Source organism: Bacillus rossius, chromosome 15 (genome assembly GCF_032445375.1).
Source record: "Bacillus rossius redtenbacheri isolate Brsri chromosome 15, Brsri_v3, whole genome shotgun sequence".
Lineage (NCBI taxonomy): Eukaryota > Metazoa > Arthropoda > Insecta > Phasmatodea > Bacillidae > Bacillus > Bacillus rossius.
In genome coordinates this window covers 41,114,401-41,138,721 of record NC_086342.1, presented here as the reverse complement: position 1 = coordinate 41,138,721, position 24,321 = coordinate 41,114,401, and the positions used below count along the sequence as shown (strand labels likewise).

The 24,321-nt window shown below is 37.0% G+C and overlaps 1 protein-coding gene across 1 annotated transcript in view; it reads right to left on the bottom strand.

Moving 5' to 3' along the window:
• LOC134539438 (glutamate decarboxylase) overlaps window positions 1–23,168 on the bottom strand; it is a 157,052-nt gene extending 133,884 nt beyond the window's left edge. Inside the window, exon 1 of the mRNA XM_063381475.1 lies at window positions 22,917–23,168. Within this exon, the coding sequence (XP_063237545.1) occupies window positions 22,917–22,980 (64 nt within the window). The 5' untranslated portion in view covers window positions 22,981–23,168. The remainder of the gene's footprint in view (window positions 1–22,916) is intronic.
• Window positions 23,169–24,321: the final 1,153 nt, after the last annotated feature.

Genomic DNA, 24,321 nt, shown 5'->3' with positions numbered 1-24,321 from the left:
GTGTAACTGTGTGACGTTAATGAATAGTTAAAATGTTTTATAAGTGATCACGTTCATCAATTAGGCTGTCCGGGTGGTAATCTGAATCCGTTAATGGGAAAATTAAGCAGACGTTCCCGTTAGCGGTATCGTTTTTTTCCTTGGGTGCTCCTATTTTTACAAGAACCCATACACCCAATTAGTATCACCTCGTTGAATATAAAAACTGTCTGTGGGTTATGCATGTGGTCAAACAAAAATATTGGTTTCAACACAGATTATGTTGGAACATCTTAAAGGTTTATTAAACCAAATAAATTAGATTGTTTAAACTTTGGAATTTAGTCAGTTTTCTTGGACATCAAACATGGGTTAGCCAACATAATATTGTGTTGCGAATGTAAATGATCAATTTTTTTTTAAGTATTCAAACAAACTTGATTATCATTGAAGATTTTCCTACGAACATCCAGGCCTCAACTTGGAAGTTGGCTCGTGCTCCAACCAAGTGTGACCTGCAGGTTGGCTTCAGGGATCAGGGAGGGAGCATGCATGCGAGTGTTTTTATTTCCCCCGTGCGCACTTAATCGCAGTGCGCGAAGAGTAATGTTCGGCGCGGGGCAAGAAGTCGAGAAGGCGCCGCGCGCCGAACTCATTTGTCAACTGCAGCGCGAGGCTGAGAGAGAGAGAGAGACGCCTGAAAGGGAAGGCGTGTAGCGACGACGACGAGGGATCCATTAGGCGTCGCCCCGCGCCGCTAATTACTCAGCGCCGGCGCTGCTCGACAACGGGCGCGGCCAAGCGGCAAGCCTTTGTGCCCGGCCGTCTGAGCGCGCGCGAGGTTAGTGTTCTATACACTCGTGCGAGTCTCCAGTCCCCGCCCGGCTGCGGCCCTGCTCCGGACCCTGGCGACGGACTTCCTCCCAATATCACACGTGCGACAGTGTGTTTGTCTGACTCTCCCTTTATTTCACTCAGCAACGAAGCAACGGATACACGTGATTTTTTTGACGTGACAACGTCTCATGAACGCCGGCTGCACACACTAAAAAGTGTCCCGTAACGCACATTGTCCCACTACGATGTGTCCCGTTACGCTCGCTGTACGCTTGCGCCGCATCTGTCTCTCTTCCACTCGATTTGACTTTTCAATCATGTTTCCGTCGTCTGAATTATTAATATTATGTAATTTAACGATCGTCCACCGATTTTCAGCACAATCGGTACGGTTATATAAAAGTAATGTTAAATTTTCAAATACGTTTTTGTACGAACAATGGTGTTTTACAGTTACACATAAAAATTCAAATTACATCCCGGGATATTTTGCACAATGTTTTAAAAAAAAACTGTAACACATTATAAATAAGTTTGGTGTATTTGGGATGCGTATTTGTTATAAAATCGTATTATAAAAACGAAATAATATTATTCCCCTACGGTGCTGTCATCTACGGTGACGGACGCGAACCGAACGAATCGCGATATCTATCCGCGACACGTGAATTGTTACGTCGACTGTTTATAAAGTGAAGTGAAAAGTTAATGTGGTTTTCATTGATTATTACAACAACAATTTCGGCAATAAAGGTTAATTATTCTTACATTTTAAAAATCTGATTAATAGTATAATTTCAAGTATTTATTATTTTATTATTAAAATAAAAATTATTCAATTTAGTCATAAAAGTATGCAATCATTTCATCAATGTTTTGTAATGACGTTGTCACATTAAACTATCGTCCGTAAACCGACTTTACAGACAACCAATTTTTTTTGACGCGATAACGTCTTATAAATCGATGGAGGACGGCTGCACGCACGAAAAATTGTCACGTTCCACCTGAGCCGAGCGTGGAATAATCGGCCAACCACCGTGCGAGAAAATCTATAATATCGAACGGGTTAAGGTGGGATTTTTAACTAATTGTTCGTGATTATATTTAAACAAATTATTTAAAATTAAATTTGCAAATACTGTAAATAATATTTAATGTAAATAAAATTTAAAAGTATGCAATTTTTCATCAATGTTTCCTTATGAAGCTATCACGTAAAATTATCGTCCGTAAACCGACTTTACATACAAACCCCCCCCCCCCCCCCTTTTTTTTTCATATAAATAGTTTATGGGCTGGAAATTGACAAATACTACATATAATTATGAAATTCCGATGCTAATGGAGTGAAAAAGGCGTTAAATTAGGTTTTTGTATTAGGAAATATTTGGAGGTAATTCATAGACACACAAACACTGAGTTTGTGTCATTTATCTAGGTCCGCCACACGATCATATGGTAAGATCTGGCCACTTCCTATCGTTCTCCTTGGCGAAACCCATTCGCTTAGTGAAGCTCGTGGCTGCTAGTGAACTAAAGTCGCTAATAACAGTAGTAGTGCATACAGAATTCTAATAGTAAGGTAAGTACTGTTAATTCTTTTCTTTGCTTACTTGTCGACAGGGGACTGGAACATTACTTTGCCCAGCATAGAGGGAGTGCTCGCCTTTGCAGTAGCAGTACAAATAAATTTTTTGATGATTGAAGTAAAATATTAACTGTGGAGAACAAATTTCAAAATGTTTTGCAAATATGGTTATATCATCAGGGTATGGCGTGGATTAGGATGGGTTCAATGACCGACCATCTCTGACGTCACGGCGGCCATCTCTGATGACCTTTACCTTGACATTTGACCTTGAAACAGGTGGCCATTTTGGATCCGCCATCTTGGATCCGCCATCTTGGATCCACCAAAATTTAAATCGAGCGCCCCGCTCACTAATGCAGCACCTTTTGTTACGCACACCATCTTGGATGTGCATGATGTCACCGTTGCACTTTTCGTTACGGCCGCTATCTTGGATTATATAACGTTGCAATTTTAGTTATGCCTGCCATCTTGGATTCTAATAACATGCCAACCATCTTGGATTTGATTTCACAGTCATTTATTTTTACTTTCGTCTCCTGAAAGCCGTCATACTGGATGACGACACATCCACCATCTTAGTTTTTTTCTGTTTTGATGGAGGCCGCCCTCTTGGATACCGACATCTTTGTTTCCTCTGTTCACTCCTATAGAGCTCCAGCGTCGCTCTGTCTCATCACATAAGGTCGATAATCCATTACCTATCAGAGCTATTATGGTCCTTATAGCCAAATTAATTTTTTTAATATATTGGAAGTGCTGTGACTCGAACCATCGCAGCTCTGACCTCTCTGACCTCCCGGTTGGAAAACATACGCATTTAACCGCATGGTTAAACTGAAAGTAACTACCCCCGTTTCCATAAGCATTAAAATATTTTTTTTTTATATAAATCTCCCATCAAACTGCATTGATAATAGTTGGTATGGAAAATCGTAAGATTAGGAACACCCTTCATTCATCCCTCTCAATCATAACTACATGTAGGTACAATTTTCATGTTTCTTAACGCAGAGATTTTTAAAGTCCACTTATTTAACTTATTTAAAATGAGCGAAAGGACATTAAAATCAAGTTGTCAAATGAGTTTCAAAATAAAAGATAATGGGACAAATATATCAATCCTTTATTTAGAGGGTTTATTACTTCTCCGATTTCTAATCCACCAGTGTTAGTGAGAAATGGATAGCATACTGACTTAAAAAGGAAGGGAATTTTAAAAAATGTTGAGCTCTCTCGGGATGCTCTCACAGAGATGTGGCGCATCATCAAAACGAAAACTACCAACAAAAATTTTTATATTTTGCATAATTCAACCTCTAAGGAGGAAAAAGAGAGATGTATGCTTTTAAGATTAATTGAATTGAGGGCAGTAAATGATTTGGGTACCAATAATAAACATACAAAAATTACCAATAACAATTATTATATTATTTGAAATTTTAATCCTAGGTGTTGAAAATGGGTAAGTATGTTTTAAAGAAATTTAAATATATGACTCCGAACCTAATAGTAGTATATAATAGTTAATCTAATAGTAGTATATAATAGTTCCTCGTGGGACAGAGACCAGGGTGTGGATTCTGGATTGTCAGCCGCCATCTTACATTTTGACTTCACGGCGACCATCTTGGATGATTTTGACCTTTGACATTGACCCCAGCCGTCATCTCGAAATCGAGCGCCCTCCTTAATAACATTGCACTTATCGTTACGCACGCCATCTTGAATGTTTATGACGTCATCGTTGCAATTTTCGTTGCAGTCGCGATCTTGGATTCTAGAACATTACAATTTTCGTTACGACCGCTATCCTGAATCCTTGTGTTACGTTCGCAATCTTGGATCTGACACCACAACTACTTTCTTTCGATTATGACATCATGTATGCCATCTTGATGTCATCTGCTGGAGGCGGCTATCTTGGATTATGTCATTGCCACCGGCTTGTTTTTTTTTTCGGTTCTGCTGGAGGCTGCCATCTTGGATTCCTCCATCTTTGTTTTTGGTGCTTGTTCCTAGAGAGCGCCACCATCGCTCTAAATCATTCACATAAGGTCGATGTCCCTTTACCTACCAATTCTGTTGTGATTATTATCGACATATTAGATTAATTTTTTTATACAAAATACTTTGGTAGCGCTGTGATTCTAACAATGACAGCTCTGACCTCTGGGTTAGAAAACATACGCCTTAAACCGCACAGCCATCGAGAGAATTACCAGACTGAGAATTAAATCAGTTATATAAAGCATTAACCCACACACATATTCGAATTTGTAATTTTTTTTTAACTTGAAGGAATAATATCATCAATGCCAGAGGAAAATGCCTCCATCATTAATTTTTTAATACTTGCTACCAGAAGCGAGAATCTTTACCGGTAATTACGATTTTCTTACGACATGAGTATAACGCATAGCGCGCGCAACCACAGATGACGGTGGCTCCACAGTTTATTATTATACTATTTACTCATTGTGGAATATATTGCATGAGGTAGCCAATCTAGACGTAGCTTGTCAATAGTTTTACAAATAAAAATCATTAGAACAAAAAATCGATAAACGTGTTCGTCGTTATGAAATTAACTCCATAATAGAAGTAGTCCACTGTGGTGAAACTCTCTGTAGTACAGTTTCTAGTGTTTTGTTGGATTTTTGCCGCTACTGACAAATTTTCAGGAATATCATTAGTTTTGTGCGTTGTCCGGTATGAAGAAACGACTGCGGTAAGACAATTTTTTTTCTCTTGCCCATTGCGAATAATCGTACAAATTGCGCGCACAGTGTTGCCACTTAGAGCGATTTCAAACTGCAGAATACCTACAACTTGGCACCGCTGCACTCGCGCTCCAGCGAGCACTGCACTGCGATCTGTTGGCACTACTGACAACTATCCTTTAACCTTGTAATATACGAGGACACGTGTGTTTCCGCATATTCAGTGCGTCTATGGCTCTGATACAAATTGTTGTCACATCAAATTCAAGAGATGACATTATTCCTTAGGTAAGATACACAATTAACCAAATATACAAATTAAAACTTTTTAAAAATAAATGTTTTTACCAGAAAAATTTAATGTCAAATATCAACAATTTTAATTTAAAATAAACTATAAAAGTAATCATAAGTTTAACTAGACAGGTCGGTGGTGAAATTACTGAATATATGTTAGAAATTAAACGTAAATTTTTTGTTCACTTAAATTACACAAAGTAACTCATTAACACTGAAAAAATAAATTTTTAATAAGGTCTGATTGTAAACATTGTATTGCGTCCAACGATATCGCATCAAAAAGGTTGGACTTTTGATAACGTAACTCACTGATTTGCAAAAATCGTAAACCATGGCCTTAAGTAATACTTAGCAAACTAAGAATCAACTAATACTTTGGATAATAAATTTGATATCGTACTCTTTATTTCAAATAAATATGCTATTGAAGTACATATAATTAAATCATGGGAGGTATTTGTGATAAAGTGAAATTATTTCATTATTATAAGCATAGCTTTAACCATAGTAAATGAAAGTGTTAGAGTAAACTAAGACATAAACATACTAGTTAAAATAAATTAGTTACGTGATTAATTTTTTTTAAAATTGTGTAACTTCATGAAATGAAAATGAGGTAAGTTTATTTTCATTAAGGAAAAATATATCCTCGAACACTCTAAAACCTAAGTTTTAAAACCAGATATTTGATCTATACTAAAGACGAAAAACGTCAACGCATTAAAAATTTAAAAAGTAACATTTTTAAACGGTTTTATTATGAAATAAATCGTTTATGCATCTAAAATAATTGTGTCTGTTTATTTAGTAAAAATGTTTGGAATTTTTCAGCACATACGTTTCTTCAAATGATAATATTATATAAAATCTCTGATATTGCGTGAACGAAGCCGCGGGTTTATGCTCGTTTATTATATAATTTATTCATTACATTATAATAAAATTTAGACTTTTGCAGACTGAAACAAAACTGCATTAAAAGATTTAAACTATGTTTAGCCATACAGTGCCTAAAAAACGTTTCAGACCACAGTCTTATTTAAAATAAAACTACCCTAGTTTTTAATTATTTTTTTTAGTTATCATTTCATGAATATTTTGTGAAATGTACAGATCATGAGACACCTTGTTCAAGTTCAATCGTTCTTCTCACATAATTACTATCTCTTCTATTAGACAACCTGATTTCCTTTTCTTCTTCGGTTACTTGCAACTCTGGCACTACGACCTATTTTTGGACGACTTCTTCGTGACACAATTACATTGGAAAATTATTAACTTTAAAATTAGAAGAAATTAAGTTTTATCATTGAAAAAAATAAGAATAGGTATATGACTTAAATCCACAAATAATCAACAATACCTATCATAAATAAATAACCTAGCATTTGGAGAAATTCATTACCTACGTATATAAATAAACACAAGAAAAAAACATAACCTCAACTTAACTACATACTAAATAGTAGCCAATACTCGCAATGTGTAAACACAACGTTCAAATTTCCTTGAGAAATAAAAATTATATAAAAATTAAAAACTAATAAATTTAAAATTATAATAAATGGAGATCAATCCTTGAAAAATCAAAAGTAATGAACTTAAATCCACAAATAATCAAATTTTTTCCGGTCCCTACTCATTGTGGAATATATTGCATGAAGTAGCCAATCTAGACGTAGCTAGTCAATAGTTTTACAAATAAAAATCGTTGCTGCGGGCAAAGTATCGTGTCGGTGGAATAATATAGCCTCCTCACAAAGATTTGCGTGTGCTAGGAGAGAAGGAATTTTTTACTGTGAGCTAAATATTTGTAAGGGGTCACTTCTTCGATTTGTTTCAACAACAAAGGTATGTGTTTTTTACAATTTGACTATATAAATAGCGTGTCATAATACCAAAGTGTTGCTAGTACGAGTGGTTATTTTAATGGATGTTACGTTTTTTGTAACAATGGCCGCCTTTTGTTTTTCTTGCATTTGCCGAATACCGCACATTGAAGTAGTCCTAATATCGCATGGTGCGATATTAGGAATATCTTAAATTTTCTACGACTAGCAGCTTAATAAAATACAATGCAACCTGCATTACACCATTATCTAGTTAGATATCATACATTATTGTATGTGGCATGTTACTTACATAGTATATAAAACAAAATATGTCATATAAGTAGAAAAATACCTAACTATTGAAATTACTTTTGTGTAGTTTGAAAATAGTAAACGATACATTGGTTAAAACAAAAACAGTTAAAAATTGTTAGCATTGATTAAAATTCACTAATTTCTATTTTCATCACATTTTTATGAAGAATAAAGTATCTAAATTTACTGGAAATCACTTAATGTGTTATAGCGTTTTAATTTTTCTAATTAGTAAGAAACAAACAGTTTCGTTTAGGGTTTATAAAATGGTTTATTTCTCTGATATTTTTAGTGTGTGTTCATTATAACCAAGCATACTATACCTAAAGTTAAGTTAGTAGAGATTTTGGTGGCTCTGAACAGTGCGGATTTGAAAGCAGATGAAAAATGTCATGAGAACGAAATTAAAGGTGGGATAACGTTGAATTCCCGAGAAAACCCGCCAAATGACATCATCGTCCAGGTACGATTACCAAAAAAGTTAGGCCGATAAAACAATTAAATATTTTAATAATCTAAAAGTATTTGGTTTCTATATTCATGCCTGCTGCAGGCTTTTCAAGGCACGCTTGCTAGAAACTGTTTAGTCACACATGCACTAATGCAAGCAGGCTGCCTGTAATGCTATCTGAGTGAATGATTTGTGATGTGTAGCTTACAGTAAGGTACACATTGGAAATGGAAGTTAAGTTTTATGGCTTAACAGCTAAGTACATTAAACGAATGGCTTTTGAACTGGCAGAAAAGAGCAAAAAAATTGATAAACGTTTTCGTCGTTATGAAATTAGTTCCATAATAGAAGTAGTCCACTGTGGTGAAATTCTCTGTAGTACAGTTTCTAGTGTCATAAATCTGGTTGGATAAAAATGGTAAATATCATCCTTTTTCTAAGGGAGAAAAAGCAGCGGGATGGAAATGGGTACGTTCATTCATGAAGAGACATCCACAACTTAGCCTCAGAAAACCCCAAGCAATATCACTGGGAAGAATAAGAGGGTTCACACAAGAAAATGTCGACCTATTTTTTGACATCTTTGAGCCATTGATGGATGTTATTAAACATTCCCCAAATAGGCTCTACAACTGTGATTAATCAGGTCTTACTGTTGTGCAGCACAAAGTTAGTAGGGTGGTTTCAGTAAAGGGAAAACATCAGGTCGGAGCAGTATCTTCTGCCGAAAGAGGTTCCTTGGTGACTGTAGTTACGTGTATGAATGCCTCGGGTCACTATGCCCCACCACTTCTAGCCTTTCCTAGAGTCAACATGAAACCAGAACTGCTTGATGGCACTCCAAATGGTTCTATAGCTGTGTGTCATAAATCTGGTTGGATAAAAATTGACAGTTTCCTTCAGTGGTTCCAACAGCAGTTATTGGCCATTGTGAAACCTTACAAAGTAGATACTGTCACATTGGTGCTTGATGGACATTATTCCCATACCAGAAATTTTCAACTACTGGAGCTTGCTCGTGAAAATTGGTGTGCACATTGTGTGTTTGCCCCCCACTGCACACACAAAATGTAGCCCCTTGATGCTGCATTTATGTTTCCCCTGAAAACTTACTTTGCTCAAGCAATAGAAACTTGGCTCAAGCAAAATGTAGGCAAAGTGGTAACTCACTATCAAGTTGGAAGACTTCTGGGAAAAGCTTACAACAAGGCAGCTACTGTTGCAACAGCTACAAGTGGTTTCAAGAAAACTGGTTTGTTCCCTTGCAACTGCAACATTTTCGGTCAACATGAGTTTGTTAGCGAGTTCAACAGTAGCCCTCTATATGACGATCAAGTAAACAAACCTCGTATGACACCGCCACTACAAAACAAAGGAAATCAGTCGTTAGGCCTATCAACAGCAAGTAGGTCTATCCAACAAGAGCTTCATAAAAGTCCTAGTGACATCTGTTCATCATCTCAGCCAAGCACTAGCATGGCGTCAGGGATTCTAGTAGGTCCTGCTGACATTTCACCTGTGCCTTCTCTGAAATCCAACCAAACAAAAACATCAAGAGGGAGAGGTCGACCAACCTGCCCTGCTGCCGTAATGACAAGTTCGCCTTACAAAAATAAGCTATCCGGTTATGTGAAAAACATATCTATGAAGGGTAGGACAAAACATCTATACATGGGCTACAAGAAGAATATTGCACGAGGGAAAAAAAGAAGTTGTGAGACACATAAAACTCTTAGCAAGAAGGAATCTGTTACGGAAAACAAGAGCAACAAACAAAAGAAACGGAAGACGAAGATATCACTGTCTTCAGAATCAAGTGAAGAAGAGATGGCTGAACATCTGACAGTTTCCACAGATGAAGAAGATAGTGATGATGAAGATTGTGTGTGTCCTTACTGCAACCAGTTGTATTTACAAGACAGGCAGGGGGAAAAATGGGTTATCTGTACAAATTGTCGCATTTGGTGTCATGAAGAGTGTTCAGGAACAGATGATTACACTTCATTCATATGTGATTTTTGTTTGGAAGGGTAATGCTACAAATTTTTTGAAGATTTACGTGACTCGTATTGATTTCATTGTTCTAGTTTGAAAATGAACATTTAAAATTTAGTTTTAATTAGAAACTCTTCTTTTGCAACATACCAGCATAAGAACGATGTAAACTGAACCATGTGTTAGTTATAAGTTTTAATGCAAGATGTGCCAGATATATTAGTTTTAAAAAATGGTGTCCCAAATATCGCACACTAGTGTGATATTAGGAACACTGTTTTTGAAATGACGAAAGTGCATCAATTTACTTTCTCTGTTATAAATTGCAAATTAATAAAAATAAAACCATGTCCAACATAACATGTTTTGCAGTAATAACCCTAATGTGCTAAACAGTGGTTACTTATTTTTTTTAGGAAATTTGTCTCCATATAAATCAGTATTTTCAAGATGGGTTTGATATTAGGCACAGTTCCCCTACTATTTAGAGAGTAAATAAATAAACAAAATAAAAAAATCGTGTTATCTTTACTAATCGTTCGTGGCGAGGCGCTGCTATATATAAAATCCACCGTCAAAGTGCAGATATTTAAATAAAATATCTACAAATTAAACATACAAACCTTCCTCGTTTAACGCTCTTTCCGTTAGTGAAAACCATATCAAAATTCGTTGCGTGGTTTAGAATAAGTAAACTGAGAAACAGACAGAAATAGACAGCGGCTTTGTTTTATACTATTTAGAGATTTAGTGAGGTCATAATAAAAACACTTACCCAGAGAACTTTGCTATCTTAATAGATTGAAAACATTTATATATCAGTTCAATGATAATATGCTTTTTTTTTGTAAATTGTGTTTTTTTAGAAATTATATTTAAATACGAATTACATACTGATGAAATGATGAAATATGATTAATATTTTTTTTCAGCGGCCACACGTTGTGACGCACGCTTTCGTGAAACATCTAAATCATAAGACCTTTTTGCTCGTATAATGTTAGTCAAGCTTGGCAAGCATCTTAATTTAGCAGCACAAAACCTGATTATTTTCATGAAGGTTTTCTTGAAATCAGTCTTCACTTTCTAACTAATTAATTCTAGCTAGATCGATTTATCGCCCCCGAAACCCGCTGCATACTAAATTTCATGAAAATCGTTGGAGCCGTTTCCGAGATTCGGATTATATATATATATATATATATATATATATATATATACAAGAATTGCTCGTTTAAATATATAAAGATATTATTGTTAGAAAACCGCAACTCACGTAATTTCCCTGTACCAGGATGAACTCCATAAACATGTACAGTAATAAGTAGGTGTCCAATTAGTAGGTGGATGCTACCACGTTTTACAGATCCCACGTGAGTTTGTAATTTTAACCATTTAATGTTTTTATGGGTTTCCTGGCTTTTGCAACATGTCTAAACTATCTATGATTAGAGACCGGAAAAATTCGCAGATTCATTTCACGACAGCCTGAAATTTAAATAGTTATACCTTAGTGCTGCCACTGCTATTGGCTCACAACTCACCTGGATGACTCTGGGCCAGTGAGAAACACTCAACCGTAGCTGTATCGAATCACAGGCCGCTACTTTGGGACACCTTCACAAGACAGCAGCCAATGAGAGGGTGCCATTTGACCGAGTGTACGTAGATCTATAAAGTTCATCCTAGAGGTCATGGAACCCGCGAATTTTTCCGGTCCCTATCTATGATTCAATAAAAACGCAATTCTAGTGTATAAATGCATTCATTCCAGCCTGAATCCAAAGAGCGCATTCTGTAGGATCTACTTAGTCTTGATAATAATATTACCTATTCAATAACAAATAAACTTGTTTGTAAATTGATGTGTCTTTACACTGTTAAAAATGTTCACTTTCATTTAAGAAAAACACTGGTTACAAAATATCCAGTGATCTTCGTAAATTTGCGGACAGAGTTGATGACTTTCTTTGATCATGAACCCAAAAAAAATTGGTGTATTAACAAAATTTAAAGAAATTCGTTAAAAAAAATTGGTTGTCTGTAAAGTCGGTTTACGGACGTTAGTTTAACGTGACAACGTCATAACTAAACATTGATGAAATGATTGCATACTTTTATGAATTAAATTGAATCATTTTTATTTTAATAATAAAAGAATAAATACTTGAAATTATACTAGTAATCAGATTTTTAAAATGCAAGAATAATTAACCTTTATGGTCGAAGTTGTTGTTGTTGTAATAAGAAATGAAAACCACATTAACTTTTAGTTTAAATATAATTATGAACAAGTTTTCAGATAAATAATCTGTAATAAAATATCTAACATAACCTATTATTACTGCACTCGCCGACATATGCTACATTGTTTTAATAATAAAAGAATAAATACTTGAAATTATACTAGTAATCAGATTTTTAAAATGCAAGAATAATTAACCTTTATTGCCGAAATTGTTGTTGTAATAAGCAATGAAAACCACATTAACTTTTCACTTCACTTTATAAACAGTCGACGAAACAGTTCACGTGTAGATGTATGTTGTGTGCTGCCGCTGTCTTTCTTCTCCTCGGACGCATAGGCCAATCGAGTGTAAGAGAGAGAGAAATATGCGGCGCAAGCGTACAATGAGCGTAACGGGTCACAGCGTAACGGAACAATGTGCGTAACGGGTCACTTTTTCGTGCGTGCAGCCGGCGTTCATCGATTTATTAGACGTCACGTCAAAAAACCTTCATTTTGTCCACGTGGTAGTTTATCTTCGTTTAGAACAAAACTTACATCTCGGGAATCAAAATTACTTAGTCTTAGAAGATTCAGTTATTTGACGTTACGAATAACTCTTTGTTTACTTGAGGTTAATTCTTCGTTAAAAAGTCCGTACATTCACTGTAGTTTCTAACAGTGTATGTAAAAATTCGATAGAATTTGTCAGGGTCACGCAGTGTTTAAAAATAATAAACACTTCTCCTAGTGGATTTTTGACATGTTTACTTTAGCAAAAAGCACAAATTTGACATCCAAAAACGTGAAAAAAATATCGATTGAACAATTATGTCAACGTTAACCTCAAGTCAGATAATGTTTTAATTGACGGTTTATCGGAACATAGGCTAAAATAACCTTGCACGTAGACGTGGGGGCATTTAGCTGATTGCAGACTGTGTGCGGTCGTAACAACGTTGATAACTAGGGACTGGAAAAATTCGCGGTTTCAATGACCACTAGGATAGACTCCACGATTCACTATGTACTCGGGCAACTATCAGCTGGTCATTGGCTACCGACTCGGGACACCTGTTCACCGCGATTCTTATGATTCGATACTTCTTTTGTTGAGTTTTTGCCATTGGCTCAGAGTCCTTCAGGTAAATTGCGGTCCAATCACTGACGCAGCATTAAGCTAAACGAGTTTGGATTCCAGCCTGTCTCGAAAGGAATCCGTAATGAGCGGAAAAATTCGCGAATTCATTTCGCGATAGGCTAAAATACAAATAGTTATACCTCAGTGCTGCCTCTGCTATTGGCTTACAACTCACCTGGATGACTCTGGGCCAATGATAAATACCCAACCAAAGCTTTATCGAATCACCGGCTGCTACGTTGGGACGTCTCACAAGACAGCAGCCAATGAGTGGGTGACATTTGACCGAGTGTACGTAGAACTATGGAGTTCATCCTACAGGCCATTGAACCCGCGAATTTTTCGGTCCCTAACTATGAGGTTAGGAAATTGCCAGGTACTTTTCGAGACTTCCAGACTGGATGGAAAACGATATGGCTGCTGGAGAATAGTTCCGTTTTTTTACGAGAAGGAACACGGCCCAAGCCCAAATTCTAGTCATAGTGGCAAAATTTACTAGGACTAGTGTGGATGCTTTCTATGGCAAGTTGTCAGGGATAGTGATAACTTGGAACCACAGACATATAGAGTTGATGAGACCGACGACACTACAGTGTAGAGGGGCGAAGCCCACAACAGGTTGCAATCACAGCCACAAGGAGCGCTGCAGTCGCTTGAGACTTCTCAGCGACTTCCTCCACTACGTACAGAAAAAAAAAATGCTGTACTTAAACAAAAATTTCCTTTGGAAACCATTTGCCAATAAATTGTTTGTAACAGAACAATAAATTTATTGCAACTTTTTACATTGCATGACTATAGTTATTTTGCATATACAGAATAAGTTTTTGGAGATAATAATTAATGGTTTTGCAAAAATTAACACATGATTTCATTTTTAAATCTAAGCCTCATTCAAGCATAATTTTATAAACCTTGGAAAAAGATAATTGAACATTCAATGTTTTTTTACTTTTTTTGTTTTATTATTTTTATTAATATGCGCATTTAATACTGGAATGGTTTACGAATAACTTCAACTATTGGAGGTATTGGGACAAACAAAGCACAAATGTCCGGGTAAGAATCCGAACCTAATATTGCTGCAAACATTATTTTGTAGAGATACATTTTGTTTTCAAATTTACAAATATCAGTAATTTTACATGAATATTTCTGTTACATTTACAAAAAAAATTCAGTGTACGTGTGTCCTCGAGCAACGGTATCTAAAAACAAATTCCATCAGTGGGCTCGTATGGAGCAGACTACCAATCAGGCTGGTTGCAAGTTGAAGTCCTTGTTTTTCTGAAACATCTCAAAAATATACAGAATCATCTCTTTCGCATAACGTAGAGACCTGCAAAATTCGCGGATTCAATGACCTCCAGGATAGACTACTGTGTGTGCTACACACTCGGGAAAATGCCACCTGTTCATTGGCTGCTGACTTGTGAGTCGTCTCGACTGGGTGGCCTGTGATTCGACACTTCTTTGAGCGAGGGTCTCTAACTGGCCCTCATTACTCCAGATTAACAGTGAACCAATTGCAGAAGCAGCGCTAAGGTATAATTATTTGAATTGTAGCATATCACGAAATGAATCCGCGAATTTTGCAGTTCTCTACGCATAAGGTGTTGCTTGTGATAGTTAACCACTAATCATATGTTCACGTGTGTGAATTGTATTTCTGCTAGGATAACGGAATACATAATCACTGCTCTGTGTACGGACCGTAGATCCGAGACGCTGACTCCAGCAGATCGCAGATCTGTGATGAGGGAGACCTAGGTACAGCGGTGAGCCATGGTTGTTATTCTGTTTATATGTACATATGAATTGGGTTTCACATTCACATACGTAATATTGTTTTTTTTTTGACGTGACAACGTCTAATAAATCGATGAACACCAGCTTAACGCACGAAAAAGAATGTCTCATTGTCCCGTTACACACGTTGTCCCGTTACGCTCATTGTACGCTTGCGCCGCATATATATATATATATATCTCTTCCACTCGATTGGAACAACCATCGATTTGACTTTTTCGAGGCACATTAACTTTGAAACACTCTCATTCGTTTCCTACTTTTCCTATAATCGTCTTATCCTTAACAGAATAACACAGATTGGAGAAGTTAAATAGCAAACATGTAAAATAGTTATAGTTAAAATAATCTCTTCGTTAAAGTAATAAACATATTTGAATTAATGAGTGCAAATAAAAGTAAATTTATCAATTAAATTGTAGATTTCATTTCACTCCTTCTTTGTATCCATACAAAATAGTGATAATTCAATAAAAATTATTAAATTTTATTCATAAAGTATGCAATCATTTCATCAATGTTTTGTTATGACGTTTTCACGTTAAACTATCGTACGTAAACCGACTTTACAGACAACCAATTTTTTTTCCAATAACTTTGTTTTATAGTTTACTATTATTTCTGAACCGTCTTCGGATTTTATAATCTGTTTACTACATAATATTTAATACTACGTAATTTTGTAGTTTCATACATATACGTACATGTATCATGGTTTTATAGTCTATTGACTACGTACGTGATCAGTGGGTGCGAAACCATCCAGGAAAGACCACAATGATCTGCAACGAACCAGGGATTGTAGCAACTGCAATACCACTGGCTCCCACACAGACAGACATTCAAGCTGGCTTCCGCAAAAATTGCATCTTCCCGTTTAAACGTGATTTGTTTACTGAAATAGATATTGCACCCGCTTTTTTAATATGTGGGGCATAACCATTCAAATAGCAGGGGCGGTTATTCATAATCCTGTAGCTAATAATGAGGAACCTCAGTTTTCGCTTTCTTTGCTGGACGAGACTTCAGGTGAAATCAATTTGTCCAGCTGAGTCCATAAATATGAATTTTTTCTCCCACTACCCAACAATTAGAGTTGGATTTTGGGAAAATTTCCAAAAACACAAAAAATCACCACGGAGATATTGTTTCTGAAATTTTGACGCCACCAAGACGAAATAGTTAATTATGTATGCAGAAATCTTCCCCCAAACAGACTTCAAGCACTGAACTAATTCCCCCGTTCGAAAAGGCGCTCTGGGAAAACAATTTTGAAGGCCAGAGAGCGTCACCTTCAACCGTCTACTAGCGCTTCAGTTGTGTTTTCACCTACTGGAATACGGTCTTTTCCAAAATCACTTACCAAGAAAACGACAAACAGAGGGCGAATGAAACCTAAAATATAATATTTATACGACAAACCTTCAGAGGGCAGCAATAATAAAAGAGCATGAAGAGAAATTGCCGTGATTGAAAGTTAAGCCGATAAAGAATAGGATAATGGACCAAAGACTAAAGCGAAGTCCAAGAATAAGGTCAACACAGCACACGGATTATCAGAAGAAGAGGACTTATCTGCCTTGTTTGTGTGGCACGTTATTCAGAGAGTAGCCTGAGAAAGGAATGGCTACAATGCACATGCTGCGGACTTCATAGAATGTCTCATGTAGAATGCATCTACGGAATATTTATAATTTTATGTGTCTTTGTTTGATTAGATTTTTTATTCCCTTGAGCAGCAGAAATGCTCTTAATTTTATTAACAATTGGATATTATTTCTTTTTTTTTCTTAGGAAAGGGATACTTTTTTTAAGACTTTCCTTTGGCATGATTTATTTTATTTCATGTTGTTCGTACTTTGTGATAATTTTAGGTTATAAGTTAACTGAAATTTTACCTATAGTTTACTGCTGACTGATCACAAAATATTATTTAAAAAGTTATAAAAATGGTGCCACGTAAGCGTGAAAATAATATGACAATTTATATGTTTTATCTGGAAAAAACTTTTTTTTTTTTAAGTTTTCTTACGTACTACAAATAACCCAAACCACTGTTACTACCAACCCTGGTATGAGCGTTGGTTGTAATAGATGCAGTCATTACCATAACTGCTCCTGTTGGATAACATTGTACCTGCAGTTTTTATTGCACTGCCCATTTGAAGATAAACAAACACATGTTTATTTCATTTGTTCCGTTCAGAGCTTGATCGTCTACTGTCGGTGCTACAAACGATAGAAGACAATTTGTTACAGCCGTACCTAGTCTTCCTACTTCTGTCATTCATTCTCGATAGAAATACTTTACCTGGGCAGATTGTAATCTAATGTATATAATTTATTTATGTGGTTATGCCTTCACAAATATTTATTTTTTCCGAAAAGAAACTACGGAAATTAAGTAATGTCTACTATAAATATGTATAATAAATGTCAGTGGGAACCATTTCAGACCACAATACTTTGTAAGCTTACCATATTAGAAATTGAAATTAATAATAAAAGAGCTATTTGTAAGATTTACATAAAAGTATGGCATTAGCTGTCGCAAATCACTTTCTTTTTTGTAAACTACAAGGTTTATATTCACTAATTGATAATTTTTTTAAAAGGTTGATAAAAATAAAGTCTAAAAAACACATCCATAAAAAACACTTTTAATGGTGAAACATCCGTACTTTCATGGGAGAAGGTCGAGTATTTACAGTTTCCACGAGCTTAACTTCAATTATAAGCGCGCATTTAAGACGTCTCTCAAATATATGGGGGGGAAAAAATTAAACATAAAAAACAAAATTAATATCCTGAACCTATGTTGTTTTAACTATTAAAATCTTTCCAAATGATCAGGATTTTACATTCTTAAAATGAATCGTGTGTTATATTTTCATTTCATTAGAGGTGACAGTCTGCTAACCAAAAAATAACTAAAAATTAGAGGCTGATAGAGTGGTAATTCTTTGAAGTTAATTATAACTGATAACACTTAATGTGTCCACGTAATATAAACACTTTAAAAACCAACATTTGAAAATAAATCACTAAACAGTAATGCTAATGAAATAATTTTAATCTGGTTTGACAGTTACTTAGTTAAAACAGCATAAAGTTATGAAACTAATTTTCATAGATTAAATAATTATTAAAAGAGTACTTTCTTAACTGATATAAAAAGAATTTTTTAAGCATTCTTTAAAACTAATCCGTAAAATAATGCTTTATCTAAATGATAATTTCACTGTTCGTCTGTTCTAAAGGAATGACAAAATATCAAGGCTCAGGTGAAAGGCAATTTTCTAAGGCGATAGAAATATACGTAACGACATGAATGCAGCGATTATCAAGGCTTTGTAACCTTCAAATACGAACAAAGCTTTAGTTGATTTTAGTAGCTGAACCATTCATCAGGACTCCATTTTTTTTCCAGTAGGTCGAAATTCAGTTATTTTGGTGCAATGTTTTACGAAGTGCAATTAAAATAACTGAATATTTCAAATTGGTACACCTGCATTCCGTTGGGAACTCACATCGGAGAGAGTTGGACCTGTGTTGTCCGAGACAACTCCATCAGCTCGTGAGAAAGACGACGAACTCGTTATGACAGCGTGATTACCGGCGGGAATCTCGTTAGTATCCACCCTACCGTTAGTGGTCACAATTTAGAAGTCAGGTGTTTGGCTATTTAGAAGTCAGTCTGAAGCCTGAATAGTGCCGGCGCATCGCTCTGATCGTACTTTTAACCCATCCATTGAAACAGTCCCAACTGTTGTCTTAGGAAGACACTGCGCTCGTATGTGCTGTCGTCGTTGTGGTTTCCCGAATGTATGTTTCCTCACATGGCTGAGTTCACCTGTGCGTCTCTGTGTTGTAGGTTTTGTTGTCCACATTATATTTTATGCATTGTCATTGGATTCGTCTGTTTGTAGCTGTTTGTCCAAGGTCGTTTTTGTCTTTACTGTTGCAACTGTCTCTTCGTTGTAAACCCACTTTGTCCGTCTGTGCTGTGATATTATTTGTGACTTCTTCCTTCCACGGAATTTTCTGTACTTTCTGTGTATTTAAATTTTGACTTACTTTTTTTTGTGATTTCATATTCGTATTTGTTTGATATTTATTGAGGTTTCTCATTACTTGCAGTGTAACCAGCACTGGTGTGTGTCCAAAAATGTTTTAAATTACACTTCGGTTGCTCAGCGGTCCTTTGGAAATATTCTGGGACAGCATTGCCTGCCACTGTGTGTCCCACCGTGTGACCCCAGGAGTGGTCGTGACTCCTCCATGAGAAGCTGCCTGCCGCATGAAGTGTCGGGGCTGTTGCCGACTCTAGTACCAGCAGCGAATACCAACAGGGCCACGGAAAGGGTGTACAAATGCGAATACACAACCTCTCCACACCAAGGCAACTGAGTACCTCCTCACGGTACCAACGATGTTCACCAAAGTGAGCTCCGCCAGGGAGTCCTCGTCCCTCGACATTCTCTCATGTCTGAAAGAGGTACGTGGTGAGACGAAAAAGCCCACTGTGCAGGCAACGGCAGAAGCTTTGGGTCAGCACTGCCAGGCACTCAGATCGTTGGGTCCCAAATACCTTGTCTCATCTTGAAGAATCTTTGGCGTAATGGGAAAAGCTAGTCTGAGTGCTGCTTCTGCTGTGGAACCGGACCCAGCCTGGGTTATCAGAGGGGCTGGCCCTATGGGGCCTGTTCCTGAGACACTCCCTGTTCTTTGGACTGTGGCAGTTAACCATACTAGCTCACGCGGGCCAACAGACCGCACAAGCCCGCAAGTGCATGAAAAATCCAGGCAGTAGTGCGGGGTGATACTTGTTAATACTGGGATTTCCCACTAAGGTTTCTCTACTGCATCCAGGTAGCATGGTGAGGAAACGCACTTTCAGTTGGTAGCTCTGATCTCTTAGAGCACATCTGGAATGGTCGCCTCCCAGTTTAAGGGTGAAAAAGCTCCGGTACTAGCCTAGAAAGCTAGTAAAGTTTGTATGCACTTTCGGCCATGTCACAGGCTCTCTGGGTTTTCTGAGGAGTCCCAGAGACGTGATGGACTTGGATGAGTGCCTTGTGATAATCTTGGGATAGGAATTCTTATGAGTCAACCACAGGTTATCTGAACGGTTAAGGGGGTGGCTGGCTTCAGTCTCTCATTGTAGCTCCTCATTAAACTCCTCCAAGTTGCAATTAAATGGCATATAATTTCCACTGTGGTTCTAGGGAGCTCGTGTTTGTGACTACACAGCCCTCGCGAGAGTAAATATAGCACGTTAAACTATTGCAGCGTTGCTGTACAGTGCTGTGTGTCCCAGAACATTTAAAACAACTTGAAAACTTTCCATTTCTGGCCGCACTCTCACACGAACCGTCTCTTGTCGTTGACTGGCAGCTGACAGCAGTTGGAAACCTTTAGGGGCCGTCGGGATTCCAGAGATTCCTGTCTTGAGATTCTGCAGTTTCCCGAATTATGGTTGTGGTGTTGGGTCAATAACTGCAGGAGCTAAGTTAACGAGCATGGCACATTATAGTATGCTTCAGACAATATAAATACTTGATGCAAGGGGGAAAGCTCTATTGGGTTGCCCAACCAAGTATGTTAGCTCACAGAAGTAGGTAGCTTGCAAGTGCGGTTTGCATAGCACTGAAAGTAGTTAGTCCTCTTCAAATTCAGTTTGATTGTGAGGCAGTGACAACTTATGAGTTGACAGAGCATTGATACTTCCCTGACCAGACAATTTGCACAAAGCACAAAACACAAAGACCAATCCAGAAAAATAGTTCTTTAAAATATTGCTCTCTTTATGATGATTTGCCTTATGGTTTTACCTTGTATGTTAGGACTTATGAAAAAATTATTTACAGAAAACTTTTCTTATACTTGAAAATTATATCACAATCTTTTTACACCATAAAATATTACAGCCTTTTTTAATTGATGCGATTTTATTTTAAATTTTATGTTTACAACAAATAATTTTTAGTCTGAGTATGTAACAATTTTAAATTAAAACCTTCATATCTTAAAATTGCAACTTACTGTGTATGTATCCTTATGGAATATTTATTCAGAGTAAATTAGATTTTACGCTAATTGAACTGTTCTGCTAGATATTGACTATAAATATTTTGTAAAAAATTTATTCGTCACATTTATTATTAATAATATTATTTGAAAAGTGTAAATTATTTGGCACAAATTTTGCAAAATTTTGAGATTCGTAATTACATCTTTATTTTTTTTGTTAATAAAACAATTAATATATACCCTATACATATAAAGTATTTAACCCACACTCTAGAATGTAGTTTAAATGTGGTTTAGGGGTCTCCGGACCATATTAATAAAAAAAGGTTTGTGAATACTAAGATCAAACCTATTTATTATTTAACCAGATATTTATCAGCACATATCATTAGGTGCTCCAAAGTAATTTATTGTACTACCAAATTTGCATTCTGGTAGTTAGATAGAAGGATATCAATAATTTGTAGCACATCTCCATATTTCTTTTATTTTCCACGAATAAACAAATAAACGAATAAACGAATAAAACAAGAAAAGTCATAATGCTGGATGCTCGAAAGCACTTTAATGTGCAAACGCTATGTTACCATAGTAGTTAGCAAGGACATAGAACCGTCGATCTTGGCAGATACACCCAAATACTTCTCTATGATTTTATAGTTGCATTCTATCAAGATTAGCTTAGTATGTATTCGGGAAAGGTGCCCATTAAGTGTACGGTAACCGTCATAAACCTGGTGTCGAAGACATTGCAGACATCGATCGATAAACGGCTGCGAGACCTGCAGGTATGGCGGCCACGGATGTGCGCATGTGTGCGCCTCTCTTAGGGTTGGAACTGTGAAAGCTGGTCCAGATCGGTGAAATTCTTCAGGAAACCTTTGAGAAACTGCCCGCAAATTCCTGCAGAAGCTGATTTTTTTCTCAGTGTTTCCTGCATATTCTTACTAAGTCCACTACTTCACCCCATATTTCCTCTTAATTGCCAGTCCATAGGGTCTAAGCAGTACACCACCCAGTCCAGCATCATGACATATTTCTCATTAAAACAATAATCTCTCCGATTCCCCTAATATTTCGCTAATATTTCGTAATTTAAATGATTCCTTTCGAGGTTTCAGGACTGAGAGTTGTGTTGCCCTTCCAACTACCCGCCATGGAAGTGAACTCACAAAACGCTGGAGTACCACCTTGTCATAGAGACCTCAGGCCCGTAGCAGTAGTCTTACCGGGAATCACCAAGTCAGCCATCCAGTCAAGGGCACGACCATCAGTGAACCGGCTGTAAGCTTGGCCGCTGGTAACAAGATTACAGGCCCCGGACTGACAGCTCATGAGAGCTACCCAAAGAAAAAAATGGACACTGTGAAAATACTTTAAATAATGTTCCTAAATATGAAATATATAACTTATATAATTGTATAGGAACTTTACGATAAAAACTACATGTCCTGTGCATTAAACGTCTTCAAAAAATAAAATTTATGAAAGATACCACGGATTCGTGGAAAATTACCCATTCAATTGTATAGGTTTATAACTTTTATTTTTGTATAGGACAGACAGTTTAGCTCATAAATTTAGTTGTTTCACGTGGTTAAATGATGAAGCAGCTTAAAGCAAACAGATTTTGGGTTAAGAAGCGGGAGATGGGAAATGGAGGAGCTGGTCGACACTCACCGGTGTACTTGAGGTGACCCACGTCCTTGCGAAGCTGGTGGCTGGGCGAGCCCATGGTCGCCATGATCTTCTGGTTGAGGAACTGGGACACCTGCGCCAGTTCCTCGAGCAGCCGCTCCTTGATGGACAGAATGTTGGCGGCGAGGGGGTGCTAGGCGCGGCCGGCTCTCATGGGCGACGCGGCGACAGCGGGGGAGTCTTGTCTGCTCCGCGCTGGGGCTGCCGCAGGACTGCGCCTGTGCGCGCCCGGGCGGCAACCCGCCGCGCGCGTCTTCCCCCTCCACCTGCCGCGCGGGGGCGGGGCCTCGCGCGGGCCACGCCCCCCGCGCCGGGCGCCTCCCACCCGGCCGGCGCTATCGACCCGCGCTCTTCCCGTCCTCGCGGGGAGCGGGCTCTTAAGAGGCGCGCACCAGGCTGTCTGCAGGCCCGCATGTCTCTGCGCTGTTCCGTCTCAGTACTGCTTGCACTACAAGCTCCAAACTCTTAACACTGGTGCATTTCAGCGGAGTTTTAAAAGTTTTACATTTCGTTTCTTCTTACACTCTAAACTCCAAACCTTTAACACCGGTGCATATCAGCGGAGTTTTAACGGCTTTACGTTTCGTTTGAATGTTACACATTTATGTAGTTCCTATATCGTAATCACGCATGTATTTGAAAGTAATTTATGATAAACACCGTTTATAGAATAAAAATTTTAATATTGAAAATGGAAATCGACTTGTAGTTCAAATATTTATCACCAATATAAAAAATAGTATTTTTAAAACAAATATATAACTGTAATAAATTTATTGTCAGGATGGCTTGATTAAGTTTTATGGTAATAACAATTGTACAGAAATTGCACTTCCTTGGCTGTTTAACTTAAATTGATATAATTAAATATATTAGAATAGCTCCCTTATTCATTCTACTTTTGTGACTTACGCCTTATTTTTACTATAAGTATAACTAAAACATGTAAAACATAGCAGTGCATTAAAATTAGATAGTGTTGCAGTTGCTCTATCGCACATAGTGTATTTTCGTAATTTTTTTTCTTAAATACAAATGTGCTTATATTCGGAGTGCATTGTGGTTTTTGCTATAAATCAATATTGTAATGGTAGGTTTAATTTAACCTGAAACTTCTAACACGTAAAACAATATCTCATATAAAGTGATGAATAACCAGGCAGAGACTCATTAAGTGAAAAAAAACTAGTGAGGTCTCATTGATAAGAAAATATTAAGTCGTTAAAGTAGAGATTGTGCTCACTGGTATTAGCCTATGTCAGGGTAAGATAGCTGTCGTAACTATTTTTTTATTTGTCGAGATTTGGCAGCTATAGACTTTGTTTATTAATCTAACAGCTGTGTACTTGCAAAAAAGAACTCTCTTAACTGACTACAAATGTCCATC